The sequence below is a fragment of the Silurus meridionalis genome, chromosome 12, assembly GCF_014805685.1.
Source record: "Silurus meridionalis isolate SWU-2019-XX chromosome 12, ASM1480568v1, whole genome shotgun sequence".
NCBI classification, from domain to species: domain Eukaryota; kingdom Metazoa; phylum Chordata; class Actinopteri; order Siluriformes; family Siluridae; genus Silurus; species Silurus meridionalis.
In genome coordinates this window covers 2,622,630-2,644,601 of record NC_060895.1, presented here as the reverse complement: position 1 = coordinate 2,644,601, position 21,972 = coordinate 2,622,630, and the positions used below count along the sequence as shown (strand labels likewise).

Sequence of the window (21,972 nt, the reverse complement as noted above, 5' to 3'; positions counted from 1 at the left end):
AGAGAGAGAGAGAGAGAGAGAGAGAGAGAGACTCCTTTCATTTCATTAACTAATAAACCTATCCTTTTTTTTAAGTCTACAAAACTACAGAATATAATTGTAGCTCAATATCACAGAGGTGAGATGGATGGATAGATGGATAGATGAATAGATGGGTGGATGGATAGATGGATAGATGGCAAAATGGTGAATTCATGCATAGCTTCCTAGCCTAGGTAGAATAGGTGATGGGTGGATAAAACAAATACTAGGTGGATGGATGGATGGATGATGGGTGGGTGGATAGATAAATGCACTTCTGGGTGAATGGCTAGATTAATGGAAGTTGTGGTGAATAGATAGATGGGTGGATGGTGGGTGAGTAGATAAATGTAAGTATTAATAAATGGATGATTGGTGGATGGAGGCATGATGGATAGATGGATGGATGGATGGATGGATGGATGGATGGATAGATAGATAGATAGATAGATAGATAGATAGATAGATAGATAGATGGATAGATAGATAGATAGATAGATGGATAGATGGATCGATGGATCGATAGATGGATGGATGGATGGATGGATAGATATTCCCCATGAATGGATAGTTGTTTATGTGGACAGATGGAAGAAGCATTCTATTAATAGCATGATATGCACAGTTGGCTGGAGAGATGCATGAATAAATGGACAGATGGGTGGATGGATTGGAGCATTAGTTGGCACAGGTATTATATGGTGAACGGGTGATGGTAGAATAGATGGGTAGATGGATGAATTGATGGGGGATGAACAGATGTGTGATGAATTTTGTGAATAAAATAATAAATAAATAAATGTATAGGTAGAGGGACTGAGTGGGAAGAGGGATGATGGTGTGGCAGATGATTGTATGGTTTGGTGAGTTGATGGTGGGTCAGATGTAAAGCTGGTCTCATGGATTAACTAGGGATGGATGGATGGATGGATGGATGGATGGATGGATGGATGGAATATAAAAGAAAATAATAGGTTGGTGGTAGATATAGTATATGTCATTGTATACATTTCTGAATTGATTGACAGACATTGGTTGGAGAGTAAATGATGGATAGGAGAAGGCTTGGATGAAATGGGTGAATGAACAAATATGATGAATGAACGGAAGAATAAATTGATGAATAAGTGAATGTGTGTATGGGTGGTTGGAGAAAGTTTAAAAACTGCTTCATCCCACAAGCAGAAAGTTGAAGATTTCGGAGATAGTCCTCTGCTGCTCTCTGGTGGGCATAATTGGAATTGCACTACTTAGTACCTTTACAATGTATTAATGTTTTTTATAAAATATTTTCTCCATCTTTGATTTTGTCTCAATCTATTCTTTATTTTCCCCTTCAGAGGTCCACAATAGAGACCTCCAACATCCTGAGTTGAACATGCTCCTGAGGTTCCAGAGACCACTGCCCTTCCTCTGGATAGTGTCCTCTTCGATTCGAGGCCAGCTGGGGATGGTTTCTCATGAAATTACAGAGTAAGAACAGGAGCTTTGAGGATGGATTTGGAATGTAGTTAATGTCAACAGTCTGCTTCACTTCAGCTTGCTCCTAATCTCCATCACTGCACCCCACAACATCGTTTATCTGCAATAAATGGACATTTGGTGCAATCCAGATGAGGATGAGGTTCCCTCTTGAGTCTGTTTCCTCTCAAGGTTTCTTCTTCTGTCTCGGGGAGTTTTTCCTTCACCGCAGTCTCCACCGACATGTTCATCAGGGACAAACTTACACTTATAAAGAACATCTTCATTTTTATCACCACATTATCTGTGTAAAGCTGTGTAAATGTTCATTGTTAAAAGTTCAACACAAAATAAAAATGAATTGAATTGAGCCTATTACACCTTGTGTGTGTGTGTGTGTGTGTGTGTGTGTGTGTGACTTTAGCGTACACGGTTTTGAACTGTATATAAAAATGCATTATATGTAATAATTGGGGTTGAGGCGGGGAAAGGGGTGGGGCTTATTATAGGGGCGGTACCTCTTAATATATGCAACACGCCCATGTATAACCGAATTCGAGCACGCGCGTGCGCAAAGAAAAAAAAAAAAAAAAAATATATATATATATATATATATATATATATATATATATATATATATATATATATATATAGCAACTACAAACCCAAGCAAAGGGAGCGCGCGCAGCGGATTGGCGCGCGCGCGCAGTCGCGGGGCCGAGCAAGTGCAACGCGCCGCCGCGCGCTCCACCCCCATTTTAGAAACGGCACAACACACACACACGCGCGCGCGCGCGCGCGCGCGCACACACACACATACGCACGCACACGTCCGGAGCGCGCCGGGGAGACGCGCCAGATATTACTTATACGCTGCACGTGCGAGGAAAAAAAAAACCGTAATGGCACGCGCATCCGTTTTTAATACAACTTAGAAGAAAAACAATGTCATTGCAAATATATAAATCGATATTAAAACACATCTAGGTGGGTTTTTTTTTCTTTTTCCCAGAGGCGAGGCCGTCATGATGCACACCGGGATGAAGGGACGAGGATGCTGATGCTGATGCTGATGATGCTGCTGCTCATGATGACACCGTCGGCGACGTCACGAGCCCGTAAGTCGCACGTGAAATTGATTTCCACGCCTGAATAACGCCTGATTCTTCTTTTTTTTTTTGCATTGCATTGCATTGCATTTGGTCATATGACTTGCTGCTGTTTAGGTTTTCGGATCGTGCTACAGTTTCCTAGGATACAGATGACATGTTTGGGGGAGGAGGGGGGGACTGCATGCACATTATTTTGATTAGAAATTGATTGACTTATTCTGCCTTTTTTTTCAATTTGACGAAATTTGCAAATGTGCACTAGCTGCTTGGATGTGTCATCCACCTGTGGGTCAACGCCAAGGGCATCCTGTAGCCTGGTATTTAAATCAATCGATTAATCAATCAATAACACACCTTGCATTTCCCGTGGTTTTGGTTCACGTTCATTGTAATATCACGTCATTATCGGCCGGTCGTCTGATACCCATGCAACAAAAAGCTGCAATATGCAAATGAGCCTCCAGCAATATGTGATTGCATGCTCTCATCCTGACCAAGCTGGTGCTTCTTTAACTCTCGTTCCAAATGACCGAAGGGTTTGAACCATTTCTACCTCGAAATGCTTAATTGAGCTTCACTCTCCTGGGAAGATGTTTCACTGGAGATTTCGTTGACATTTCCTTCATCCACATGGGTGTTTAGAAAGTCAGGTTCTGATTTGCTGAGATGAGGAGGCCTGGGATGACGTTCCAGTTCACCTTGTTTAATAGGATTGAGGTGAGAGCGCTATAGCTGGAGACCTTCCACATCTTCGAAACCATGGAAAGCATATCTTCATGGAGGCTTTGTGTTTCTCCACAAAGACATCCTGAACAGCAGGTTTGGTTTTGAAGCAGATATGACTGGTGATGTTAGGTGTCCAAATACTTTTGTCCATATAGTGTATATATGCATATACGCATCTTCAGAGTCGGGTTACGCCCCTTATCCATTTCTAAAGAACTTCGATTCGATCTTCCTGTAAGTTTTTGATTTTTGTTTACAACATTTTCTTCAAGTTCCCGGTGTGAATTATGACGTCGTTTCGCACACAAGGGCACGTGTTGTTCTCTTGGATCGTTCTCCCCGAGCTCAGCCTACGTCTCAGCTTTGTTTCATTGAGCTTTGTTTGTCGTTAATGAAGTCGGCCCGTGAGCCTACGTGCCGCCGTGATTCCCGAAATTCCGCTGGCCGCACATCTGAGAGGAGGCTGGACGCAGCGTGGTACAAATAACACATCCATTCAAAAGAGCGGCTTTGAAGCGCTTCAGGCTCCTGAATTCTCAGAGACCTTCTCATGCAAACTGTTAGCGTTTCTTCTCTGTATAAATTTGCATAGATTAGATTTGTTCGCCAAAAATACGGCCTTGTGAGAAGCCAAAACATTTGTGGGCACCAAAGTATAAGATCAGTATGTAAAACTTTTTTAACATCCCATTCCCCGTTTGCTCGTATAATAATCTCCACTCTTCTGGGAATACGTTCCACCAGATTTCATCAAGATTTGTGTGAGATTCATTCTGGCCCAAGGGATTTAGGGAAATCAGGTACTGACGTTGAGAAGATCAGGAGTGATGTTCCAATTCATCATATAGGTGTTCAATAGGGTTGGTAGCCCTATAGCAGGAAGATCTTCCACTCCAATCCATGGAAAGCAGATCTTCATGAAGTTCAAGTGAACGGAAAATCTTTTCAAAAACATCCTATTCAATTGTGTGCCTTCAAGTTTTGAAACGGTCTGAAGTCATCGATCTCCATATTATTCTCTCTTCTACATCTGCATCTTTCAGACCCACCTGCATGTCTTCCCTCACCACATCCTCAAACCTCCTCCTTGGCCTTCCTCCTTTCTTTCCTCCTGCCTGGTGGCTCCATCCTCAGCAGTCTTCTACCCCATGTCCCTCCTCTGGGTGTCCCAAAACTTTTGGCAGCATTGGGTATGTAGAAGGACAGAACCAAACTGTTGCTGTAGCGTCCCAACATTAAAACTATAAACGAATAAAAGGCATTCAATTAATTCATTTCATTTATCGCTTGCACACGAATACCACCGGAGAATCCTTACGTAATTATTGGCACCTCCTCTGGGAAAATTCCGCAGTTTCTAGAAGCGGCTACGCATGTTTCTCTTTTACAGAAACATGCGTAGCCGTTTCTAGAAACTGCGGAATTTTCCCAGAGGAGGTGCCAATAATTACTATGGAAACATTAATCTAGATGCTCTGTACCTTTCGAGAAGACGCATCTGCGCCTCCTGACCAATCAAATTCGAGAATAGCGCTGGAAATAAACTCAGAGTTTTGGCTGATGATGAACAGGTGACGAATCGTTCAGCGTTCTCCGGAGTACACGTATGTAAATAAAGTGCACATCGAGCTGTAGGACTGAGATCAGGGCGGCCACGTGCCACTTCAGGGGGAGATGAACAAGTGGATTGCGTAAGAACATCTGTTTTCGTTGGCGTAAATGCTGTTTTTGTTTGGGTCTCCTTCAGCTGAGGGTCTTGTGAGGAATATTTCAGAGGAGAACAAGAGACTCCTTTTATCTTCTCATGTATGTGTCTTTTGTCTCAGACTCGTGCTGCGAGATATCTCACGAAGAGCTCCGTGTTGAAAACCTAAACGATCCATTTATATATTGATTTATTTATTTAACTGCAATCTGCAAAAATAATTGAAGGATCATATAATCTTACTTTATATACCGTTCAAATCAAACAAAATTCTATAATCTTATAAACATGATACACTGTAGGGTCAAAATTATTGGGACACCAGCATTTTCCAGCCATATGTGGATCTTCAACCAAACTGTTCCCACAAATCAAACCTTAGTGTTACACAAAGGTGTAACAAAAAATGTCCTTCCTGGCCCCTGAGCAAGGCCCTTAAACCCATTACTACTACTGATAACTCACACACACACACACACACACACACACACACACACACACACACACAGGGCTATATTCTAATTATAATTATAATCCTAATTAGCATTAACCCCGCCTCCTGGGTATATAATTTAATGTCATGCTCTAAAAAAATGATCTATCTATCTATCTATCTATCTATCTATCTATCTATCTATCTATCTATCTATCTATCTATCTATCTATCTATCTATCTAGCATGTGGATTATGAAGTGAAGCAGACTCTACAGCTCTGTGAGCACAGTTTGTGAAAAGTGCTGACTCATTGCAAACACAGCACTAAAATAAAAATGGGGCATATTCAGTTCTGGGTTAAGTCCATATTCAAGAAACAAATTGAACCCCAAAAGAAATGCTAATACCTAATATAATAATAGTAATAATAATGCGCTAATAATGGCTAGCGAGTGAAATGCTAACAGGGCTTTTGAAGGTTAGCTTCATGGTTGTATTAAACATATTTGCACGTTTTTGTTATGAAGGCATCGTGTGTATGGGTGTACGTATATACAGTTCCAGCGATCGTGGTAATGCAGACTGTACAAGACACACACTTCAGGGTGGATTCTGTTAGCAGAGGTGGAGGAAACCGGTAAACCCTGAGAAGGGAACCTGGGTGTATATACAGGGGAAAGAAGAAGGAGATGTGTAAGAAATATCAATAGTGCACTTACATCTTATACACTGTAATTACTAAACACAGTGAAGAAGTGTGTGTGTGTGTGTGTGTGTGTGTGTGTGTGTGTGTGTGTGTGTGTGTGTGTGTCTGTATACTGAGAGGCTCTGGGGTGTAAATCGAGGGTCGCTTCAATGCTGTTGTCATAGCAGCCACCCTGCTGGGGAAAAGACACCCAAGTACACACACACACACACACACACACACACACACACACACACACACACACACACACACACACACACACACCGATATGTCATGACATCAGCGGAATTCCCTCCACCTAACACACAAACAAACACTCCATCACAACCTGGCACCATCATTAGCCAAGGTCATAACCCCCAGATTCCACACAGACAAAACAGCTACACACACACACACACACACACACACACACACACACACACACACACACACACACACACACACACACACACACACACACACACACACACAGAGTGAGACAGAAAATGAAAGCAGGAGAAATTTACTCTTTCATGTTTATGTGTAGAATTAACATGTGTTTAATGATGGGAGGTTCCTCATTACCCATAATGCTGTTGTGACCTGTTCCACCTAAGAGAAAGAGAGAGAGATGTCAGGGGGTATACAGCGGTGCTTTCTTTCTTTCTTTCTTTCTTTCTTTCTTTCTTTCTTTCTTTCTTTCTTTCTTTCTTTCTTTCTTTCTCTGATGATAATGAAGATAATAATCCTTTTGTTTATCGCCATTATCCATGTAAATGTGCATTGTTCTCGTGTGTGTGTGTGTGTGTTTGTGAAATTTGAATGTTTACACAGTATGTGCTCTGTCTGAATAAGAGAATACAGAGGGCCCTGTTAACCCCCCACCACACACACACACACACACACAAACACACATATGTGCACACAGAACAAGTGAAGTGAAGATGTTAAATTGCAAATAAACAAGTAGAGAGAGAGAGAGAGATGGAGAGAAGATTTCTGTTCGTATTTCTCACCGAACTTCAAAGAGAATTTTCTCTCATCCATAATTGATCAGGTTCGAGTGTAACACACTCATGATCTTCAGCGTGTGAAGCTGAACATAACTGATGTGTGTGTGTGTGTGTGTGTGTGTGTGTGTGTGTGTGTGTGTGTGTGTGTGTGTGTGTGTGTGTGTGTCTGTATACTGAGAGGCTCTGGGGTGTAAATCGAGGGTCGCTTCAATGCTGTTGTCATAGCAGCCACCCTGCTGGGGAAAAGACACCCAAGTACACACACACACACACACACACACACACACACCGATATGTCATGACATCAGCGGAATTCCCTCCACCTAACACACAAACAAACACTCCATCACAACCTGGCACCATCATTAGCCAAGGTCATAACCCCCAGATTCCACACAGACAAAAACAGCTACACACACACACACACACACACACACACACACACACACACACACACACACACACACACACACACACACACACACACACACACACAGAGTGAGACAGAAAATGAAAGCAGGAGAAATTTACTCTTTCATGTTTATGTGTAGAATTAACATGTGTTTAATGATGGGAGGTTCCTCATTACCCACAATGCTGTTGTGACCTGTTCCACCTAAGAGAAAGAGAGAGAGATGTCAGGGGGTATACAGCGGTGCTTTCTTTCTTTCTTTCTTTCTTTCTTTCTTTCTTTCTTTCTTTCTTTCTTTCTTTCTCTGATGATAATGAAGATAATAATCCTTTTGTTTATCGCCATTATCCATGTAAATGTGCATTGTTCTCGTGTGTGTGTGTGTGTTTGTGAAATTTGAATGTTTACACAGTATGTGCTCTGTCTGAATAAGAGAATACAGAGGGCCCTGTTAACCCCCCCACCACACACACACACACACACACACACACAGAGAGAGAGAGAGAGAGAGATGGAGAGAAGATTTCTGTTCGTATTTCTCACCGAACTTCAAAGAGAATTTTCTCTCATCCATAATTGATCAGGTTCGAGTGTTACACACTCATGATCTTCAGCGTGTGAAGCTGAACATAACTGATGTGTGTGTGTGTGTGTGTGTGTGTGTGTGTGTGTGTGTGTGTGTGTGTGAGTGTGAGTGTGTGTGTGAAGAAGAAGCAAATGGACAGGCACTTATTTTAGACAGAAAGATGATTGATAACAGCAAAAAAAGCTAACTTGCAAAATGCTTAATCTATCTATCTATCTATCTATCTATCTATCTATCTATCTATCTATCTATCTATCTATCTATCTATCTATTTATTTATCTATCTATCTATCTATCTAATTGTTATATATTCGACCACATTCTGTATGTATTCAAATACAGAAGCCCCGCCCACTCCCAAAAAACTGACCAATCCTGCTTTTCTTGCTCGATCTTATTGACGCACAATACTTTTTGATGAACTGCTGCTGCTTTGACATTTTCCTCAAGAAGTCGTCGCGTTAATTGCGTCATTAGGTTCGGCGCTCCTATTGGTAATTGTTTTGACGCTGCAGGAAAGTGACACTGCCAGAATTTCAGTAGAGGAAAGTCTACAATTACATGAATCCTTTCCAAAATTAGTCTCAGGCGACTAAATCGTAGCCAAAATCGCACAGTGTGCACCTACCTTAAGTCGCTCAGGGCGTCTGCCAAATGCCATAAATATAAATGTAAATTTGAGATCATCCACGGTTTCTTTATATAACAAATGGCTGTACTATGTGGGTAATTCTTCTGTCTGTATGCTTCTCTCTCCATTCTTTTCTTCCTCATCTTTCTCAGGTTATGCTGAATCCATAATTACCAAAGATCAAGTCATCTAAAGGTACTAACCTGACGAGGTAAAGAGTTTTACCTTTTATAGGTTCCAGGAATTCTCACTGTGGGAGGCTTAAAGATTTGAGGCTTTAGGAATTTTGTCTAATTTGTATTGAAGAATTTCAAACGACTCATTTCTTGAATGAAAAACGTAATGATTTGCTCCCAGAAGTAGAGACTTAATTAAATGGAGACTACCCAAACCTCACATATTAATATACATTATATTCACTTCAAACTACAAACACTACATCTCTACTGCGATACAGAGAACCTCATCAGGAGCAATCTGCAAGAATTTGCTGAAGCCTTCACTTCCAGGAGCTGTATATCCAAATTTTGCTCGCTAGTGAAAGTAAAGTAACAATGTGGTGCTATGTGTTTCAGATTTTGAATTATGGGTAATGTGGAAAGCCAATATGGCAGTCACAGCTTCTATGGCGACCGGGAACGTCAACTATCACGGAAGCGAGTGTCCCGATCGTTGCGTCTATCGGGGAAGCAGTCATACAGGAGAAAACCCGAGCACCGTAACTCGGAGACAAGCACCCGATCGAGCAGCACACCAAGCATCCCGCAGTCGCTTGCTGAACATGGCCTGGAGCCGTTCGACGACTCTGACGCGCTGCCACACTTCAGCTCCCCCATCTGGGTGGATCGGGTGGCTATGAATCTGCGGCCTATGAGCTTTCACAAGGATTCTGCGCAAGAGCCTTGTACCAACAGTCCAGCTAATGTTCCTTGTGTCGACGCCGACAATGAGCAAAGTGTGCCCGAGACCTCCAAGCCACCTGAGGGTGCCGGTTCTTTCAAGAAGAAGCGTTCCAAATCTGTAGACGTGTGGAGGGATGACTCTCTGGAGGTGTCTCTGTCTGATGCGAGTCTGGAGCGCTTAACAAGCACGGAGGATCTCATGGACAATGCTAACGTCACTGATGTGACCCGTGCTAACTCGCTGGGTGAGCTTTACACACCGCAGGGCTACGCTAAAAAACGCCACAAGGGTGGAGTGCTGTGCAGAGACAGTGAGGAGGACAAGATGCTGTCTCCATGCGATGATGATGGTGCCACCTATGGAGCGTTCACGCTACCCTGCCGCCGATCTCACTGTCTGTCAGAAGGATTAAACAATCACCCGGCAGCAATGCCAGGGAGGCGGGCACAAACCATACAAGTAAGCTTCAGTTCAGTTATAATTCCGTGAAAGGTATATTGCTGAGAGGCAAGTTAGTGCAGTGGGTAGTGTTACTGTCTCACACACCAAAGCATCCCAGGTTCAATCCTGAGCCCAGGTTACTTTTTATGGGGCTTAATTTTTACTTGAATATTGTAGGCAAAATCTTAAGGTGCATATTGTAGTGAATATAATTGGATACTATGGCTGAGTTTTGTAGTTGTGAAATGTAATAATATTAGCGTTGATTTTTGTGCATTAATTCTGTAGTTGACTATTAAATATTCAATATATTATTAATATTGAATATTGTATTTGCATTTTGTAAAAATTGCAAATGTTAAAAATGTTAAAAGTTGCAAAAGAGATTAAATTGGAAGTTGAATTTAGTAACTAAATGTTTTAATATAAAGCTTATGGTTAAATATTGTAGCTGTAAAAAGTGTAACTGAATTTTTGTAGTTGAATGTTGTAACAGAAGTTTTATTTAAATATTTGAATGCTGTTGTTGAATGTTATGAATGAATTTTTTAGTTAAAGATTTTAGTTGGATATTTTTGGCTAAAATCTGTAGTTGAATTATGTAGCTGGGTGATGTAATAAAATATTGCATTTGAATGTTGTTGCTGTCATAAATTAATTTTATAGTTGAATATTGGAATTAAATATTATAGTTAAACTTTGTAGCTGAATACTATAGTTAGATGTTGTAGTTGAATATTGTAGTTGGATGTTATAGCTGAATTTTGTAGCTCAATCTTTCTATAGTTTTATTTATATTCTGTTGCTGAATGCTATAGATTAATTTAATAGTTAAACATTGTTGCTGGATGTTGTGGTTGAATTTTGTAGTTGAATGATACTGCTTAATTTTATAGTTGTAAATTGTACATGAATGTTATAGTTGAATTTTAAAGTTGAAATTTGTTGTTGAATGATGTAACTGGATGTTGTAGATGAAAAGTGTAGTTAAATGTTGTAAATAAATATTGTAGTTGGATGTATTTGAATTTTGAATTTAGATGTTGTTGAATGTTATGAAATAATTTTATAGTTGAATTTTGTAGTTGAATATTGTAGTTGGATGTTGTAGTTAAAGTTATACTTATAATAATTGAACCATTATTTAAAACAATTAAGCAGCATGCAAAATGCAGTATAACTGAGGTGTTAGCTTCACTTAACATAATGTCTTTGTACAGTGTGTTTAAAATAGTGTCAAGAGCTTTATTCTGAAAGTTAAACTGTCATGACTTCATGGAAGTTGGCTGGCAAACAAAGAGACAATACATGATGTAAATCAGATTGAGTGGCTCACACGACTTGTTTTTAGTGTGTTGTCCAAACATTTTAATACTTTCCCACACAATTACAATTTTAACATTATAGTTAGTTCCAGTGTAAGTGTCCATTGCTGGGATTAGAACCAGTATCTTTATGGATTCCTTCTGCATCATGCCCCATGGGGATGATGTGACATCATGACTGTGTTTGGTACCTTTTTTTTGACAAGCTTTCTTTTTTTTCTTCTCTGCTTCAGGAGACACATGTCTGTGTGAGCTGCTTGCTTCCTTTCTAATGCTAATTAGCACAGTGACATGGGAACACAACGGAAAATGTGTGTGTGCGAAAGAAGGAAAGAAAGACGAGGGACAAAAAGAGAAGCAATTCAAAGTTTCTTGAGATTATTTACATCTGGGAGAAGGTTTTTGTGAGTTGTTGTTGCTGTTCCAGTGTGTATGTTGGTATTTATTTTTTTTTAGTCGGGGAATGAATAGCATGCTAAGTTGCCCGGTTGAGTCATGTGATGCCGGGTAGATGCTGGGTTTGGTGCGTAATCTCCCATCAACCCATGCCAGCAGGGTAGGGAGCCATTGAAGTGTCTTAAATATGATGTGTCCAAACTGAGGAATCGACACAGAACCCGAAAGAGCCAGTAGAAGCGTTATGAGAAGTGTCAAAAGAATGATGGGTTGCAATATGACACATCTAGACAGATGTATAGATGTGCATGTATATAAATATAGCATGTCCCTGTCTCCATCTGTACAGGATGTGACAGTAGGGGACATCATTGAGCTGGAGGACAGTGGAATTGATGGCCTGATTGGAGACAGTGACGTGTGTGAGCTCCCATCTCGCCGTTACAAGGCCTTGTCTGTGTACTCTACACCAGCAGGGGGCAGCGGAGACACACCTGATTCCGGCGTGCAGGTATTACAGTAAAAACACACTTCACAGTATTTCCACAAATGAGTTCCTGTAATTAAATAAATAAACATTTACCTATGATTTTGTTTAACTTATCTCTCATATTGTGTAACACAGGGCGTGTATGAGAACTTCCGCCAGGAGCTGGAGAAGAGCGTCTGCCGGGCAGAGACGCCGGAAGAAGGGGCGTCGGCTCTAAGTGACGAACTAAGCTACGCGAATCAGACAGAGGCGCTGGTGGGGGTGGCCGAAGGCTGCGTACGCAAAGCAGGCCGTCTTAATGTGAAAAACCTGCTTGTGCACAAGAAGAACAAGAAGGTGGAGCTCGCTGCTCGGCGCAAGTGGAAGAGCTACTGGGTCTTGCTAAAAGGTGCCTACATTTTGTTTTGCCACAATATTATGCGTTTTATGCCGTTTAACCAGTGGCGGGCTGTGGATTTTACAACTAGGCTTTCAGTGGGGTCCTGCCTGAATAATTCCACCTCTCAATACCATCATTATGATGCAACGGCTATAAAAACCATCAATATTATACCGAAATGCAGTATAACAGAGCTGGGGATTTGAAATGAAGGCACAATTGTAACAACAGTTTAAACTGTTTTGGCCGACCTTTCCTCTCGAAGTCCAACTTTCCTTAAAAAGTCCGCTTGTATGTGTCCTTGTGAGCAAATCGCCGACCAAACCAATTTCTTCTCCTTTGTTAGCCAATGTGGAACGAAAATTTAAAAAGTGATTGGACGCCTTCTAGAGGGCCTCAGAGTCAGCAAGTCGCAATCTGATTGGTTAAAGCAACAGCTTTAAACAACATGGATTGTAAGCAGCAGGAGCCTACAGTGTACACAGCGAAGGCTCAAGGCAGATGGATACCTTTGAGCCCGTCAAAACTTTTTTTGAATACACTGCCTTCCCTTTTGAATAGGAATGAAAAGAAAATTAACAAACGTTTTGTTTTATTTGCGTTTGACTTTTTGTCATGGACATGACCATGTACAAGGAAATTTTTGGGACATAGAACATCAACTGAAACGATATAAAAAACAGGCTAAGGTTTTGTTGTGTTGTTTGTTCCTTTCTTTAAATACTAAGTAACATCTGCCAAATCAAACATGCGGATGGTCCGGATAAATAGGGAGGGTTGCGTTAGGAAGGGCATCCAGCGTAAAAACACGTGCCCAATCAAACATGCGGATGATCCACTGTGGCGACCCCTAATGGGAGAAGCCGAAAGAAAGTTTTTTAACATCTGTAGCACTCAGAGATTCTCCTCTGTCTTGTGCCTCGTTGTGTTCTAGTACTGTAGTTACCACACATGAACCACACGAGCATTGGCTTCCTACCTTGTGCCTGTAAAACTTTTCATTTTATTTTACGAGTTATTATTTATTTACGATTTTACGAGTATGTTACCACCCCACCCGCATTCACCAATTAACTCGTCTCCCGTTCCGCACTCGTTTGCGCCGGGTCCTGCGGGAATGCAGGTCTCTACTCAGAGGCCCAAATCTGTTCCAGCATGACAGTGAGCACAAAACCAGCCCCATGAAGTGAAAGATCCCAAATGACCTGCACCTTTGAGAGGAACTGGAAATGGAGCCTCATGCAACTCTGCAGCCATGCCTAAAAATCTTATGGAACATTTTTCCTGAAGAGTGGAGCTTATTATAACAGCAAATGAAGGATAAATCTGACATGGGATAGTACATAAAGCTTTGGCCAGACAGTGCAAGTGGTGATTAGGTCGTGCTGTGTAGCTAACCATGCAGAGGACCTTTTAATCTACAGATACATGCTGATACGTGCTGCTTTTTACAATATTTTTCCTCATCCTGCACTTCTCCCTAATGTCCACTAGAGGGCAGAAAAGACTGTAAAAACTAATACTTGGGGTGAATGTGTTATTTCTGTTACGACTGCATTTATTTTAATGCTGTAAAGATAGAATGTTATAGATTGATTTTATAGTTGAACATTCTAGTTGAATGGTGTAGTTGTATGTTGTATCTGTACGTTGTAGCTGGATGTTGTAGTTGCTTTAAGTTTTTAAGTTTTAATAATGTCACTGTATTGTAGTAGTTTATTGTAGTTGGATGTTGTTACTGAATGTTGTATAAGTCTGTAAAGAGGAAATTACTCATTACTACTACTTTTGAGTCTGGTTTCTCTCAAGGTTTCTTCCTCATTCATCTAGAGAATTTTTCCTTGTCAAGGTCGCCCTGGGCTGCTCATCATGAAAAATACACATCATTCACTTTAATTCTTATGTTATGTAAAGCTGCTTTGAGACAATGTCTATTGTAAAAAGCGCCATAAACTTGAACTTGGATATTATGAATACATTTTTTAGTTGAATATTGTAACTCTCAGTATATTGATGAATCCTTGATGGACTCCAGCCTCCACTTCTCCCCAATGGCCACTAGAGGGCAGCAAATCCTGTAAAAACTAAGACGGGTGAATCTGCTTAATTTGTGTTATGACATTTCCCTTGGTAAAGGGATGAAGTGCGCACGTTTAAAACAGTCCAATATTTCAATACTACTTAGCATGGTTGGTTCTGACAAAGATATAAAAACACTGCACACCACACTTTTACTGAAAGAACTAGTAATATAATGTCATTGTATTGGCCTGCTTTCCCAGGGTGCACTCTGTTTTTCTATGAAGCGGACGGACGATCAGGAATCGATTACACCAGCATCCCAAAACACGCAGTCTGGGCGGAGAACAGTATCGCACAGGCTGTTCCCGAGCATCCGAAAAAAGACTTTGTCTTCTGCCTCAGCAACTCAATGGGAGACTCTTATCTTTTCCAAGTAACCAAATATTTCTCAAAGATCTGTCATTAATGCCTCGTCCACGTTCTCCATCCTGTATCTTTACCTCAAATCATCTTTCTTTACTTTGTCCTCATTTAATTTGTCCACGTTCTCCTTCCAGTACTTTTAACTCATTCGTTTCATTCTTTACCGTATCCTCATGCCATTTCTTTACTTTCTCCTTCTTATATCTTCACCTCATCTTCATTTAATTTCTCTATTTTGACCTAATTTTCATTTTATTACCTCATGTTCTCCTACATTTACCTAATTTCTTTTCTTTTTTGCCTCATTTCTCCACAGTTCTCCATGTTCACCTTTCTGTACCTTTTGTGCCTCATCCTTTTTTTAATTGATTTTTATACCTAATCTTCATTTTATTCCTCCATGTTAGGCATCTTTGATCTTTACCCCATTTTTCTTTACTCACCTCATCCTAATTTATTTTCTGTATTTTATCCATAAAATTTCCTAATTTGTTCTTCTTCTTTACCTTGTTTTTATTTCTCCAAGTTTTTCTCCCTCTGAGATTTACCTCATTTCTTTATTTCTACCCATTTTCTTATTCATTTCTTCCCTACCTTTATCTTCATGCCATTTCTTTAGGCTCTCTTGTACCTTTACCTCAAATTTTTACCTCATTTTTCTTTACTTACCTCATCCTAATTTCTTTTCTTTATGTTATCCAGAAAATTTCCTCACTTGTTCCTTTTTTACCTCGTTCTCATTTCTCTACATTTTTCTCCCTGTAAGATTTACCTCATTTCTCTATTTCTATCCATTTTTTAAAAATTCATTTCTTCTCTACCTTTAACTCCATGCCATTTCTTCATGCTCACTTGTTCCTTTACCTCATTGTTTACCTCAATTTTTTACCTCATCTTGACTTCATTTTCCCCTGTTTTCCATCCTGTATTTTTACTGACTTGAGTGCCTGTCTTGCCGTCTTTATTTCATCCATCTGTCTTGATGCCATCCATGGGAATACACCTGTAGATCTTGTTCTCTCTACAGACATGTAGTCAGACCGAGGTGGAGAACTGGGTGACGGCGATCCACTCTGCGTGTGCCGCCGCCGTCGCCCGGCAACATCACCGCGATGACACTGTGCGCTTCCTGCGCTCCGAGATCCGTAAACTGGAGCAGAAGATCGACATGGATGAGAAGATGAAGAAGATGGGGGACATGCAGCTAGCCTCCGTGACCGACACCAAGAAGAGGAAAACCATTCTGGAACAGGTTGGAAGGGAGGGGCTAGAGGTTGTGGACAGGAGATTGAAAGTCTATAATGTAAAAACCCTTAGTTAGACCCTTCAGAAAGAAGGTAAGGGGTGTGTGGAGGAGGATCTACAAGAAACCCAAAACTGGAGCTAGAAAGAGAAGAATTTCAAAAAGTAACCTGCTTAAAAGCCTCAACCAGGGTTCAAGTGTGTATTCTTTTACAAGTGTCTACAAATAATGATTTCCCATTCTTTTCTTTCTCTCTCTCTTTCTCTCTCTCTCTGTGTGTCAGATCTCAGTGTGGGAGCAGAATCTGGAGTGTTATAACGTGGACTTGTTCCGACTGAGGTGTTATTTATGCAGCCTGCAGGGAGAGGAGCTGCCGAATCCGAAGCCTCTCCTCTCGGTGGCTTCACGCGCCACCAAACTCTCCATGGGACGCCTCGGCTTCTCGGTGTCCTCCTTCCACGCTCTGGTGATCAACTCTCCAAGCCTTAAACGATCTCTCGGTTTCTGCATCTTTACCTTACCTTCATCCACTAAAAACTCTACGGGCTTCTCCGTCTCCACTGTTCATACTTTGGTGGCCATCTTTTGACCTTCATCTTGGTCATTCTTCTGTCCACTCTCTCCTTCCTACATTTTCATCTTAACACCTAGAACATTTCCTTAGATCCACTAATCTCTGGTATAGGAGTCCAGAGAAAGATCTAGAAACATGACTATTAAAGGCCACTGCCAAACCTTGTGGCCAGTGAGTCCCAAGTTGGGGCATTACTGGGGAACATTTGTGCTAATTCTGACTTGGACATTTGAAGATGGGGCACTTTCATGAACCTGTGCCTGGCACGTCCTGCAGTATACTGGTCGCTCACTGGTTGAGGATCTGGATTATTGATTAAAAGGTTGGGGTTCAAGCACCAACACTGTCAAGCTGCCACAGTTGGAGCCTTTTTTAAGGTCCTTAACCTTTTCTTGCCAATTAGTGCTAACATCCTTCCATCTCTATTTAATCCCTATTTATTCCCTTCTTTATGATTTTTCTTTGACTGCTTATATTCCTACAATTTTACCTCAGGCTTGTCCTCTAATTTAGTTATTAACCCAATCTTCCTTCAATATCCTTTCACCTTTCCCCCATCCCTCCATCTTTGGATCATCATTTTCCTTCTTCTCCTCAATCACACTTCATTAATTACCTCATCCATATTCTCTTATAGAATCAACATTAGGTTTGCTCAACCCTTCATGTCTACTTCATTCCTCCACCTTTTGTAAAGTTCTTCCTCATCATTCTTACGTTTGTCCTAATTTTTATCCACTAAGTAACTGAACTCCATGAGTTTTCCTTTATTGCCACCTCCTTCTCCAATGTTTACCTCCACGCTTTTCATTCTAAAATTGCTCTACTTTACTTTTAAGCTCTCCCTTATCCATTCAATGTATCCTTTTGTATCTATCTATCTGTCTGTCTGTCTGTCGTTCTATCATTCAATAGTTCTCTCGTACCTGTGTATCTGATTTTCCCATCATCTGTTCTTGTACCAATCAATCTATTTATTAGCTTGTCTATCTATCTATCTATCTATCTATCTATCTATCTATCTATCTATCTATCTATCTATCTATCTATCCATCCATCCATCCATCCATCCATCCATCCATCCATCCATCCATCCATCCATCCATCCATCCAAAGTATTTATCTTTTAAAGTTACCCTTTCATTTATCTATCCATCTATCAGTATTTCCAATTGAATATGGAACCTTCTATTTATTTATTTATTAATCCATCCATCCATCCATCCATCCATCCATCCATCCATCCATCCATCCATCCATCCATCCATCCATCAATCCATCTGTTTTGTATGTATCTATTATCTTTCCATCAGTATTTCCAATTGAATATGTAATCTTTTATTTATTAATCCATCTCTTTATCCATCCATCCACCATCCATTCACCCTCATCTCCATCTCCAATAATTACCTACTCCTTTTACATCCTTACATTTCTACTTTACTCTAAAACCGCCCCTGATGACCGTATTCAACCTTTTCATGTCTCCATCTTTATTTCTTTCTTTCCTCAAATTCTCTACAGCAGAAGAGAAACTAATGAGGGTCAGAAAGAATCAGTTATATTATTTTTGTCTCAGAAGCAAATTGGTGCAAAATGTGTGTGTATATATATATATTTAGTGGTGTGTGTGTGTGTGTGTGTGTGTGTGTGTGTGTGTGTGTGTGTATTGGACATGCACTCCAGGCATTGGCTGGTTGTGGTAATGTGTGTATGTGTGTATGTATGTGTGTGTATGTGCGTAGCCACCCACAGCCACACTAGGGAGAGTTCTGGGATAGCAGGGGATAAAGAGCTTTCTGAAATGCTAACACACACACACACACACACACACACACACACACAGGCTTTTTATAGTCTGTATTGAATGTTTTGTCATTGACCTGGCAGAGAGAAACTGCACAAAAGGCCGAGAGAAAGAGAAACGCACACCGGGGGTGCAAAGAAAAAAAAGACTGAGCGAAACACACTGATCTTCATATACAGATGAGAAGCGTGTGTGTGTGTGTGTGTGTGTGTGTGTGTGTGTGTGTTTTACTATGTTAATGTATTGATTGCTTTATATTGTTAACAAAATAATGCAAAGAGTGAAAATGTAAATGTGACCTTAGATATAGAGAGAGAAAAAGTAAGCGCGAGAGAGAGAGAGAGAGAGAGAGAGAGAGGGGAAGAAGGGAAAACAGAGAGAGAGGAAATGGAGGGAGAATCAGAGGGAGAAAGGAAACAGAGAGAGGAAGAGAGTGCAACCTGAATAACTATTATATACAATAATAAAAGAATGTGTTTAAAAGACCTGTGTGTGTGTGTGTGTGTGTGTGTGTGTGTGTGTGTGTGTCCGTGCACGTAGGTGGCAGCACGTACAGAAAGCGGTGTTCGGAGGCGAGCGCACGCTATGTCACACTCTACTGGCAAGCGAAAAAGTCGCTTCTCCTCGCTTTGGGGACTCGAGACGAATTCAAAGAAGAAACTACACACGCATACACACCCCAGCATTGAACAGGTACACACACACACACACACACACACACACACACTCTGGTTTCACTGCCATGCTGATCTAGAACAATTTGCAGGGTAATCTATAACTTTTTACCCAATCTCCATTTAATTACATGCTTTTTTTTTTTTATTTAATTACTGTACTTTACATACTTCTAGTATCTACACACACACACACACACACACACACACACACACACACACACACACACACATTTTTAAAGAGAAATCAAGGAATTTGCTTTGTTTTGTCACCAGGTGTTTGCAGAGGGGGAGGAGCCAATGAAGAGGGATCTGGAAGGGATGACAGAGGAAACCTCAAGGGGAAATGTGAGTGTTAATCATCCATCCATCCATCCATCCATCCATCCATCCATGTATCCACCTGTCTTTATCTAATTCTATATAATAATTCAACCGTTATCTCTGTTCATGTGTCTACCATCTGTCCACCTTTACACACACCATCCTTTTAATCGTCTATCTATTATATTTTAAATCTATTTGCTCACCTATCTATCCATCCATCCATCCATCCATCCATCCATCCATCGATATCCATCCATATATTTATCTATCCATCAATCTATCCATATCTGTCCGTCCGTCCGTCCGTCCATCTGTCTATCTATCTATCTATCTATCTATCTATCTATCTATCTATCTATCTCTCTCTCTCTCTCTCTCTCTCTCTCTCTCTCTCTCTCTCATCCATCCAACCATCCATCCATCCACCAGAAAAGAGATCCCAGGCACATTTTTTGTAGGCACATTTTACAGCCTGTTCATTTTTCCTTCCACAGAAAGACGAGCAGGTGTGTGTGGCAGGCATTGTGAAGGACCGCCTCACACCCTCCTGGGTATGTTTACCCGATGGACGTCCCATTCTCACCGTAATACGGCCCGGCGAGTCAGCGCTTGACACCCTCGAGACCATCTGCAAGGTGTTTATGAGCTTCCACACAGCCATGCAAATCTACTGGCAATAATCGGCAAACGTGCAAATAAAATAATAGAACAATTTGCTGCACGTCTACGAATTCAAATAATAACACCTGCTTTGGAAAACCTGCAGTATTAAGAACCCGGTTCTTGTTTTTCAGGCTCATGATTTGGACTCAACCAAGCATTACCTGCGTTTAAAGTTCCTGATTGAGACGCAGGTGCAGTTCTACATCCCCAAGCCGGAGGAGGACGTGTATGACCTGGTACATTCAAATAACTTTTTAACAGAAGCATCATTAGATGTTCATCATTGAGCTTCAACAGCAATTCCTAGTGTTGAGCATATTTGTTATTACATACAGGAAATTTAAATAGGGTCGTATGTGTTCAGAGTGGGATGTATGTTCCAAATTTCAGTTCTTTCTCTCGTCTTTAAGAAAAATATTCCAACAAGTAGATGATGAGAAGATGTTCCACTAGATTTTGCAGTGCGCTTGAAGAAATTTGTGAGATTTTATTCAGCCACATGGGCGTTAATAAAGACAGGTACAGATGTAGGTGATGTGAGGAGGCCTGGGGTGCAGTCTTCCCAGAAGAATGGAGGTTATTAGAACAGCAAATGGGAAATGGGAAGGATGCACATAATGCAGCGATCTGATGGTCCACAAACTAGTGAGGATTGTAAAAGTCGGCGACTCGCTTCGGCGCATCGGCATAAAGGTTAATGCGACGTGTACAAGTTAGCTCCTCGTTTCTCGAGCACGTTCTCGCTAAATATGGCGCATCACAACACGAGGCGTGTCCTGAGAGTCACCTAAAATACAGATTAACATGGCAGAGGTAGAGCTGTAACTTCCTGGAGACACAACAGGAAAAGAACGTTAGAAGGCGCAAGAAATAAAAGCAGACTTCGAAATCGGATCGCGCTGCATCGTAACGGGGGGAATAGTATCGCACTGAGATGCTAATCGCGTCGGAGTCAGTTATGGATATGAATATCCCTAATATATATTGTATGTCAGGCTACTAAAGAATTGATTTTATAGAATTAACCGCCAGTCACCGTTTACTGATGTCTCTCTCTCATGTGTGACTTTTTTTCTCTCTGCTTGTGGCTTCTAAAAACCCAAAGCGTTGCTGCCTGCTGTGCTTGTTCCTGTTACATACTCATAAACTCTGTGGTGCATCTCAAATGGAGAATGAGAGAACTATTTTTTCCCTCCTCTTTCCTTCCAATTTTCAGCTCTACAAGGAAATCGAGCTCTTCTCCAAGATCAGGAAAGTCATTCAGTTTGACAGGGACGAGTCTTGCATGATCGGCTATGGTAAAAAAAAAAAAACAACGATCGAACACCATCATTGCGTGAAAGTGCGGTTTGTCGTCCAGATCGATAAACCTTCTTCCCGTTTTTTTCCCGCCAACAGGTTTCTCGATCTCGATGGTGGAGGACGACAGCGTGCAGCAGCTCTACATTACGGACGTAAAAGCCGGAGGATTAGCATTTGCCAAAGGTCTCTCACTTCTCTCCTTTGCTTAAATA

General features: G+C 41.0%; 2 protein-coding genes and 1 long non-coding RNA gene across 3 annotated transcripts in view; 2 read left to right on the top strand and 1 right to left on the bottom strand.

The window, feature by feature from the left end:
• The first annotated feature begins 2,291 nt into the window (after positions 1-2,291).
• Positions 2,292-17,219, top strand: LOC124394177 (rho guanine nucleotide exchange factor TIAM1-like). The gene is made up of 8 exons (XM_046862307.1): positions 2,292-2,600; positions 8,944-8,986; positions 9,367-10,153; positions 12,206-12,367; positions 12,482-12,734; positions 15,008-15,180; positions 16,198-16,422; positions 16,697-17,219. Exons 3-8 carry the CDS (start codon positions 9,377-9,379, stop codon positions 17,000-17,002), a joined length of 1,896 nt encoding a protein of 631 aa, XP_046718263.1. The 5' UTR covers positions 2,292-2,600; positions 8,944-8,986; positions 9,367-9,376; the 3' UTR covers positions 17,003-17,219.
• LOC124394183 lies at positions 2,485-6,522 on the bottom strand. Its single transcript, XR_006927443.1, has 2 exons — positions 4,802-6,522; positions 2,485-4,561 (listed from the first exon to the last, which is right to left on the bottom strand). It is a non-coding gene; the product is annotated as an uncharacterized LOC124394183 (long non-coding RNA).
• Positions 17,220-17,236: 17 nt separating the features above from the next.
• Positions 17,237-21,972, top strand: part of tiam1b (TIAM Rac1 associated GEF 1b) — a 34,473-nt gene continuing 29,737 nt past the window's right edge. Inside the window, exons 1-7 of the mRNA XM_046862304.1 lie at positions 17,237-17,364; positions 19,335-19,487; positions 19,745-19,816; positions 20,290-20,430; positions 20,590-20,694; positions 21,675-21,756; positions 21,857-21,943. Of these exons, the coding sequence (XP_046718260.1) occupies positions 19,380-19,487; positions 19,745-19,816; positions 20,290-20,430; positions 20,590-20,694; positions 21,675-21,756; positions 21,857-21,943 (595 nt within the window). The 5' untranslated portion in view covers positions 17,237-17,364; positions 19,335-19,379. The remainder of the gene's footprint in view (positions 17,365-19,334; positions 19,488-19,744; positions 19,817-20,289; positions 20,431-20,589; positions 20,695-21,674; positions 21,757-21,856; positions 21,944-21,972) is intronic.